This window comes from Malania oleifera, chromosome 13, assembly GCF_029873635.1.
Source record: "Malania oleifera isolate guangnan ecotype guangnan chromosome 13, ASM2987363v1, whole genome shotgun sequence".
In the NCBI taxonomy this organism is placed as follows: domain Eukaryota; kingdom Viridiplantae; phylum Streptophyta; class Magnoliopsida; order Santalales; family Ximeniaceae; genus Malania; species Malania oleifera.
The window spans coordinates 19,298,272-19,308,770 of NC_080429.1; the positions used below are offsets into that span (position 1 = coordinate 19,298,272).

At 37.0% G+C, this 10,499-nt stretch overlaps 1 protein-coding gene across 1 annotated transcript; it reads right to left on the reverse strand.

The window, feature by feature from the left end:
• Positions 1–4,735, reverse strand: LOC131146929 (transketolase, chloroplastic). The gene is made up of 7 exons (XM_058096782.1): positions 4,105–4,735; positions 2,547–2,637; positions 2,344–2,449; positions 1,975–2,257; positions 1,734–1,882; positions 1,498–1,651; positions 1–1,352 (listed from the first exon to the last, which is right to left on the reverse strand). The coding sequence occupies exons 1-7, from the start codon at positions 4,570–4,572 to the stop codon at positions 393–395; spliced, it is 2,211 nt and encodes a 736-aa protein (XP_057952765.1). The 5' UTR covers positions 4,573–4,735; the 3' UTR covers positions 1–392.
• Positions 4,736–10,499: the final 5,764 nt, after the last annotated feature.

The following is a 10,499-nucleotide window of genomic DNA, read 5'->3' on the forward strand; positions in this document are numbered from 1 at the left end:
TAGTAATTAAAAATCTCTTCGAAATGGTAATCCCCATTGATAATTATCCTTTGAAAAGAGTACAAATTTAAAATTACACCGAATGGGAAACCTTGGGAAGCAATTATGAACATCAGTACAGTAAATCTGTTCTTGATTAATAAAGTAAGGGGAACCAAACCCCCCCCTCCACCCCATCTCAGAAAAATAAAATTCAAGGAAAATAAGAAGGAACTGAGGTTGTCTTAATTATTAATCAAATTCCTTTTCCTTGCTATAATCCAAGAGGCCTTCCACTTGCTCATCTGTCGAATCAGACCTCCACTGCACTAACTATCCGAATGGAAGGACCCAAAACTCACGTTTCCACCAAAATGAAAGTTGCAAAGAAGAGACGAGACCATCAACAAGGTCTAAGCAACAGCTTTAGCTGCTTCAAGTATTGCTTCCACTGCAATTCCAAACTCCTTGTATATCTTTCCTGCAGGTGCACTTGCCCCAAACCGGTCAATCCCAATTGACTTGCCCTTGCTTCCCACAATCTTTTCCCATCCAAAGGTTGATCCTGCCTCAATGCTAATCCTTGCTGAGACTAAAGGTGGAAAAATACTTTCCTTGTATGCATCAGATTGCTCCTCAAACAACTCCCAAGAAACCAAGGAAACAACCCTTACGGTCTTTCCTGCCTTCCTCAGCTCATCACCTGCCTTGGCAGCAATCTCCAATTCGGAACCAGTTCCAATCAAAATGATGTCAGGCTTATTGCCCGTGGAATTGTCTGAAATAATATACCCTCCTTTCTCGACTCCTTCAATGGATGTTCCTGCAAGCTGAGGAAGCTTTTGACGAGAGAGAGCCAGAATTGAGGGTCTCTTTCTGTTGAGAACAGCAATCTTATATGCACCAGCAGTCTCATTTCCATCAGCTGGGCGGAGCATTAGGATGTTTGGCATTGCCCGGAAGCTTGCCAAGTGCTCAATAGGTTGGTGAGTAGGCCCATCTTCACCAAGCCCAATTGAATCATGGGTCATCACATAAATAACACCAGCTTCGCACAAAGCAGAAATCCTAATGGCTGCTCTCATGTAGTCGGTGAAAACAAAGAAGGTTGCACAATAGGGTAAGAGGCCAGGGCTGTGAAGGGCAATGCCATTGCAGATGGCACCCATTCCATGTTCCCTAACACCAAATCGGACATTACGTTCTTCAGGGGTGTCCTTTTGGAAGTCACCAAACATTTTGAGCAATGTCATATTGGAGGAAGCCAGATCCGCACTACCACCAAGCAGCCCAGGAAGAACCTTGGCAAGGGCATTAAGGCATTGTTGAGACAAATTCCTGGTGGCATCTGCAGGACTTTCTGGAGTGTAAGACTGAAAAAATAAGAATAAGAACGATTAGTTGACCATGAACAAATATCAATACTGATTCATAATAAAAGTACAATAAAAAAAAGAAAAAAACAACCCACAAAGATGAAAATTGAAATAAAAACAACTACAATAGGCAAACACTCACTGGAAGTGCTTTATCCCAGCCAGCAGGCAATTCCCCCGTGATGATAGACTTCAACTCTGCTGCGTCTTCCTTGTATTTCTTCTCATACTCTGCAAACTTGGCATTCCATTCAGCTTCAAGAGCAGCTCCTTCAGGAACATGGCGAATCCAATGCCTATGAAACACAAAAGTGTTGTCAGAATGTTGCACCTAATTTTGAAGGCACGAGGGAAATGCAACCTTCATAATTATTTTACTTTTTAACATCTTCTGGCACATGGAATGGCTCATATGGCCAGCCAAGGTTCTTTCTCGTGGCATCAACTTCTTTAGCACCTAGTGCACTTCCATGCACACTATATGAGTTTGCCTTGTTAGGGGACCCAAAGCCAATGGTGGTAGTCACCTGCACCAACACAATTAATAACAAACACACAGCCTGAGTTAGAGGGGAAAATGCCCTCAAAGATGCATGGAGTCATATGAGAAAATTTCAACCTTTATCAATGTTGGTTTGTCTTTAACAGCTTTCGCCTCCTCGATAGCAGCACGAATATCATCATATCCAGTGTTACCATTCTTCACCCATATAACATGCCACCCAAGTCCCTTGAAGCGAGTTTCAACGCACTCGGTAAAAGCAATTTCTGTGTCACCATCAATGGAAATGTGGTTGTCGTCATAGAATGCAATCAACTTTCCCAGCCCCCAGTGCCCAGCAAGTGAACAGACTTCATTTGAGATTCCTTCCATTTGACACCCATCACCAAGTATAGCATAACTAAGAAAAGACTAGAGTCAACAAAGTAGGTTGGATTATTTTAATAGAAAAATGAAAAGAAACAGTGGAATGTGGAGTGTTTTTACGTGTAGTGGTCTACAATCTCAATGTCTGGTTTATTATATCGAGCAGCCAAATGCTTCTCTGCAAGGGCTAATCCAACAGCATTGGCAACACCCTGACCAAGAGGACCTACAGAAGAAAGAATGCAAATAATGAACAACTCTCAGCATTCTTTTAGCAAACACTAAAATGGAATGAATTTAGATTTCAAAATATAGAAGTTAACCAGTAGTAACTTCAACTCCAGGCGTCTCGAAGTTCTCAGGGTGACCAGGAGTTTTGCTTCCCCACTGACGGAAACTCTTCAAGTCTTCGTCCTAAAAAAATGAGCACAAAAAAAGACAATATAAAGGGCCTGTGACCTACCCAACACAAACCCAAAATAGAAAAATGAAATAAAATGCAGCTTCAAGTAAATTACAACCTTGAATGCAAAAGGTAGGAAGCATAAATGAAGCATCATCTCAATCAACAACCATATTAGTAAATCTCTAATATTTCCACGATAACTATAGAACAATCATAGAGACAAATCATACAATCCAGGGAAAAAAAAAAAAAAAAAAAAAAACAGAAGAAGATTTTCCTCAATCTAAATATCCTCTGATTTTTGTTGTCTTATTAATGATGGTTTTCTCTATCATGAATTTCCACAAAAATTCGGAATCCAACATCAACTGATCTGCTAAATTTAAAGCCAAACATGCAAACCCTGGGTTCAGTTTGTTTGTTTCAAGGTCGCCAAAACATTGATCTATGTCATATGTGGAATGGGAATATAGAAAGCAATATGGTGGGACTATGCTTCCCTTAGTGTAAGTTGTCAAAATATACAAACTAAATCAGCCATGAACTATAACAAATAGGCCGGCTATAGCGGCATGGTATTTTAGAGAGTGACTGAAATTGAGAGACCTTGCTATTAGACCATTCTATGTTATTTATTTGGCCTTTCATCTGCAATTCAATGATATATATATATTTTTTGATAGCAAAAAAGGATCTACTAATGAAAAGAATTTACAAAGAGTGGAGGATAAGAAATCCTCTAGGGAAAAACTGAAAAATAACAAAGAATCACAATTACATTAAAGCTGCCTTCCAATCTCTTTGGAGATCAGACAGCGATAAACCCTTGAAAATCCCAAAAAGAAGTGGAAAAAAATGATCTCTCCTAGAGTAAAGAAGGAGGGGTCTTCTAAATTAGGCATTCACATAAATGATACCACAAATTATGTGTTTTCGCCTGAACATTGAATATTGCTTTCTAAATCACCAATCGTCCACATTTCGAAAGAACATTCCAAACACAATTTTCCTGGACGAGAACAAATAATTGTCACTAGTTTATTTCATCAAAATTTACCCACTCAAACTATTACTTCAAATTTTATGCTGATGATTATTATTATTATTGATAAGAGAGAAAAATATCGAAGACCATATTTTCCAATTTTGCCCGAGTTCACTAATTTTGGGTCAACTATCTTCCAACCAAAAGACAATAAATCAAACAAATGTGTGGGCAAACTCTTCGTAAATCTCATAAAGAGCAAAATCAGAAACAACCAGAAACAAAAAAGAACAACTCCAATACCTTTACACTGTCCTGCAGTAACATGAACCACCAAAGCACGCTAAATATAAAATACTATACACAATTTTTCTTCCTTTTTTTTCTTCAAAAAAACAGACAGTAACAATTACTCGTATATCAGTGTCCATGAACTAAAATTATTAGCTACCCCCGAATCGAATCCCCACAAACACTGAATTGAACTCACCTGAACACTGTCATACCCAGCAAGGTGAAGCAGCGCATACTGCAGCATACACCCATGTCCGGCCGAGAGCACGAACCGGTCACGGTTGAACCAGTACGGGTTCTTGGGGTTGTATCTCATTACCTCATCGTACAAAATGTGGCCCATCGGAGCACAGCCCATGGGCAGACCCGGGTGGCCCGAATTCGCCTTCTCAACGGCGTCGATTGCCAGGAACCGTATCGTGTTGATCGATTTCTCCACCAGGGCGGTCTCCGTCTTCTGCAGAGTCTCAACCGCTGCAGCTCGCACGGTGGTGCGTGATCCCACGCGCCTCCGCGAGCCGGCGGCGGCGCGAGCGGACAAGGAGGGTCTGAGGGGGTTCGTGAAGAGGGCCAGCCGGTCCGAGAGCGGGGAGGAGGAATTGTGGCGAACAGAGGGAGAGAAGAGAGGCTGGGAGAGTGACAGGGAGGTGGAAGATGCAGCCATTGTTGCAGAGAGAGAGAGAGAGAGAGAGGAGTGATGCTCTGTTTGTGTGGAGCTGAGAGGTGTGAACTTTGAACTAGGCTGCAGAGAGAGCGAGGAAGTCCATGGAGCATTTTCAGTGGTGGGACATTTAGATTTAGGGACACGAAATCGTGGCCGTTGATTTAGAGGGTAGGAGGAGTGGTTGCATGGGGAGGTGCATCGTGACCATTGGCTTCGGGTAGGAAATGATCGGCTTCCATTTTTGTTTTTGATTTTATTTTTTATTTTGTTCTTTGCAAGGAATTTTATCCTTATTTTATAGCCCTTCGTTTTCTGTAAACTATTTTGTTTTATTTTCTTCAACTTCCAAAGAGTTTTCTTTAATAAATAAATAAAATCGAGGACATGTTTAAATGTGGAAATTTATTTATTCATTTATTGTTTTTAATTATTTTAAGGTGGTGTTTGGGAGTATGAATTTTGTACCTTAAATTTGAATTTGAGTAGATTTAGACAAGTTTTAATATAATTTTATACATCATTTTACCCAAATTCAATACAACTCTAAATCGAATACCTTGTAAATAAACATAGAAAAATAAAGACTAATATTTTCATAATTATTACAAAAATTAAAAATACTATTCATTGAACAAGTCCTAATATTTGGCTAAAAAAGATTTAAATTGTGTTTGTGAAGCTTAAAATTTGAATTTGACAAATTTAAATGAAATAAATTGAATTTTATATTGTATTCTTTTAACACAAATTCAATATTAAGATTGAAATTAGTGCTACCAAACACCTAATTAATTGATATCCTTGGAAAACAACATATTATTTTGCACATGTCCTTCCTAATAAATAAACATAATTTATTAATTAATGTTTTCAAGGTCACATGCTCATCTAAGCCTTTTGAAAAAATATCTAATTTTGCAAAACAAAATGTCATCTCTTCTTTATTAGAATAATGTCAAAACTCATAATGGATTGTTTGCAAAAGAAATTTTATTAGGTTAAAACAAAACTTAAAGAAATGAGAAAATAAAGGAGACATATTTTTTGAAATGATAAAACTCTTCGATACAGATGCTGGTTATTTCAATTTATATAAACTTATAAACTTTCTAATAGGCAAAAAAATGTTGATTTAAATGAGAGAAGCTATTTGAAATATTCCTAAATTATCCTTAGTCTAATAAATTGATTTATATTATTCAAAAAATATGCATCTAGAATTGTGGCTTTACAAGTTTTTTGCTACTTAAGCATATAATCAAAAGGCAATAAAACTATTGAAGAGAAAATAAATTTCCCTTTGTGTGGGTCCCATGGAGGGGCCAACAGTATTATATTTTTCCCATCAAATACATCTACTTTGAGCATGTTACATACCCACAAAGAATATGAATAAGGGCTGCGGGAGTGCCTCTCACGAGGTTAGGTGTTCAAACCCTCTCGGACTCATTTCCACCCTTGGACTCCTGAATTTACCCTCTCTTTGAAGTTGTGGGGTCAACTTTAAGGGGCGCAGGATTAGTCACGTGGACCGTAAAACGGACGCGCGGATACCCGATGCGTAATCCAAAAAAGAAAAGAATATGAATAAGTATTAATTAGTTCATCACCATAAAGACAGTTTCTAAGTAGATATTTAAGTGTTGAAATTTAGTACTTTTTTTAAAACAATAAATATAAAAGACCCATGACTTACAAGTAAAATGAGGAATTTGTTTGGCCAATGTCATTGTTAAATGTGAATGTATGTGTATTTTAATTATTTACTTTAAAAAATATAAAAATATTTATTTATAATTTATATGTTTCTTTACTATACTCGAGAAATTTTCATAAAGGGCGAAATATATATATTTTTTTCTAGTCAAATTTTACGTTTATTTTTCTAGCCCACTATTTCCTTTACAGTACTTTTTTTTTTTACCAAGAAAATTTGACTTTTGATTGGGGTTATTCAACTTTCAAAGAGTTAAAACAACAATAACAACAGCAACAACAACAAAACCAAACCTTAAGTCCCACTAGTGGGGTTGGCTATATGAATCTTTTTCGCCAATTTATGCAATCATGAATCCTTTCTTTTGACAAATTCAGGACTATTAAATCTTTACTCATTATCTTATTCCCAGTTATTTTAACTCTACCATATCCCTTCTACCGTCTCCCATAATAATTAACTCACTCTTCCTCATTGACATATTATGTGACATACTTTGCAAATGCCCAAACCATCTAAGTCATCCCTCCCTTATCCTATTTTCTATAAGAGCTACACCTAACTTATCGTGAATATGTTCATTCCTTAATTTATCTTTTAGTCTTATGCCACTCATCCATCTAAACATTCTCATCTCAACAACTTTCGCTTTTTGGATATTCTGTTTCTTCATTGCTCAATATTTTGATCCATATAGCATAGCTCATCTTATAATCGTCTTATAAAACTTTCCTTTTATTTTTAAGGGTATTCTACAAGTACAAAACATACTTGAAGCACCTCTCCATTTTATCCAACTCGCTTTAACTCTATGCATTTTATCATTTTCAATTTCTCATTTAACATGCATGATAGATCCAAGATATCAAAATCTGCAAGCGTTATTTATTTCTTTATCAACAAGTTTAACTTTGTCTCCCATATTCCTCCTACCATTACTGAAATTACATTTTATATATTCTGTCTTATTTCTACTTATGCTAAAATCTATAGATTCCAAAACTTCTCTCCGTAATTCTAACTTAGTCTCTACTTCGCCCCTAGTTTCATCAATCAATACAGTATCATCTACAAACAATATATACCATGGAACCTCATTTTGAATGCTTTTAATCAGTTGGTTCATCATTAAGGCAAAAAGATAATGTGTGACACCCCAAACCCACTAAGTGGGGCCCGAGTGCCACGTGTTTCAATCACCTATATTTGATACAATAATTAACATGCATGTAACAGAACATAAATAAATAACCTCAAATAAATACCAGAGTTCTATATAACAACCCAAAAACGAATACTACAACATCCAAATATCCGTATCCACAACTAACATTTAAAACATAATCCAGTACAAATATATATCTGTATATATATCAGTATCTCACAATACCCTAAAAAGAAACCAGCAAAAACAGTCCCAACCTAGGCCTTCAAACCCGATCTCTAGAAGAACCTGAAAAGTTATTAATCCACTAGGGTGAGACACTTCTCAGTAAGGGTGGAATAAATTATAAGAGTGTGTGACAAATGAATTTTAATATTTATATATCAAAATAAACTGCTTCTCATATAAAATTAATAACAATTGAGAAAACGTATCATTAATAACATCACTGACACTTGATATCACACACACATCCAATATACACAAGTACACAATTTTTATGCAGGCGAAAGTCCCTAAGAATAGGGAAGATTACCTGCCCATACAAGTAGCTTCCCTCTGCTCTGGTACTAAAAACTACCTACTAGAGCACTCACCATACTCAGTAAACTCTCAGGTGAAGAATTACCTCGCCATCAGTATACACATCTTTATTATTTTAAAGGCGAAGGTTTCCGAGGATTAGGATGTCTATTCGCCCATATAAGTAGCATCCCTTTGCACTGATACCAATAAACTACCCAGCAGAGCACTCGCCTTTCTCAGCAAACCCCCGGTGTTATGTTTACCTCGCCACATGCACACACATGCATTCACAATATGCTATATCACTATTATTATGTTTGAATTAAATTCACATGCACAACACATCCACACAGGAATCATGCAACTTATACTTCTTCTTCCAATGTCCTTAGTGTGTGGCCCACACAGAGCAATTGCGTACATATTAGTACGTGACCCATATAGATACCTACGTACTTCTTATCTACACGTGGCCCACACAGGCACCACTACCCACACAGGGTACATAGCATGGCTCACACAGGTGCCACCATCCACACAAGATACATAACATGACCCACATATGTGCCATTATCCACACAGGATATAATGTGGCTCACACAGGCACCACTCCAACTTCCGCGACACGTGGCCCACACATGCACCACTATTCACCAGTATCCAATCCCCATGGCCTACTCGTCGTACATCAGTAGAACAAGCTCCTCGACCTGCCAATGTCCTACTCCATATAAATGACAATATGACAAACTCCTCGACCTGCCAACGTCATGTCGTGATTTATATCTAGGCAATATAACAACCTCCTCATGCCAAGGTTATATTGAGATGGATACGAATAACCACACCAGTTAGTTCACACAGACGCATCAATGCATTACCACACAGGTATCCAACAGATCAACACATCCCCACACAGTAGTCCAACAGATCAATACATTTCCACATGCAAATCCAAATACTACAGTAATTTATATTCAATTTATTAGGAAAAATTGTTCCCATGTCACACAAATTTAGTATCATATGCAATTATCCCAAATATAAACTTTAAACAAAATCATCATTTTCCAGTACTCAAGCTATTCTAAAAAAAATCATATCGATAAATAATAAATTTCATATGCTTGTAAATAACAAGTTCACTTTAATAAAATACTGATATAATTTTATTCCCCCTTACCTGATTCCCTGAACCACGCGTGTAGGCCTCCCAAAATTATACCCGCGGCACTCACCCGAACCCTGATTCAATCAAATCAATCCCAATAAAATATTATTTTAACCTTTCCCAATTTACAATAATTAAATAATAATTAATTTCTAAATAACCAATTTATCCTAATTTTGGGGCTATTTCTACAACGACCCCATGAGAAATCTGTTCCGCTAGACTTGTAGAGAATCATCCCTAAATTCTCGTGGTGGTGTTTGATCGCCCGTTTGGCTTAAAATTTAAGAAAAATTGAGGTAAGAATGAGAATTTGCCTTATCCCAGGAGATATGCCCACGTTGCTCATATGATAAATCCACTTCGGTAGAAATGTCGGTGGCGAAGAATGGAGTTCGATGGTATTTTCGAATTTTCAATTGAGCGAGAATCCACCACGAAATCATAGAGAAAGGAGGAGTGGAGAGCGTGAGGAGTACTGGCCTGAATTTTTTTTTTTTTTTTTCCCTTTCTACGCGTGAAGCTTTTTTTTTTTTTTTCCCTTTCCACTTCCTATTTGCTAGAGGAAGCTTAAAAACTAAGTTTCCTTTTCCTTTTTTTCCCCCCCTTTATCCCTTACTTTACTTTTATAAATCCATTTTATATATACTTTTATATATATATATATATATATATATATATATATATAAAATTTATCCTTATATGTATTAAAGTATATATACATATATATATACCCACAATCCCCAAATTTCTTAATTTAATTAATTTTTTAAATAATTAAATAATTAATTAATAATAATAATATTTTTTGGGTCGTTACATTCTCCCCTTCTTAAAATAATTTCGTCCTCAAAATTTACTAATCAATCCTTTTACAAAATTCTAAAATTACTTAATTATCATTACACCACAAATTCAATATACTCCACAATTCTAAGTAAGCATATGAATCTAAAATAAAATCAATCTTTAATATAAAATCATGCCTGGTCCTGCACCACGAGCAATATCCTTATCAGCCGGAACCATGGTATATACACACGCTAGACCACCATGAGGCAGTGGCTCATTCCTCTGGTGCTGATCAGGAGCGGGTGCGTTGTTCGGCAGTCCCCGACAATCTCGGGCCATGTGGCCATATCTGCTGTACTAATAGCACTTAATGTTCTTGGTTAGGCATTCTCCCCAATGCTTCAACTTACAACGAGCACAATAGGGAGGTGACGAATCGCTCTGACGTCCTCAATCACCTCTATCAGATCTCTGTCCCTTAACATATCTGTCCCTCTTCCACGAGCCTTGTCTGGCATCATCAGAAAAACTGGGAGGCATAGGCCTCTTCCTTTGCT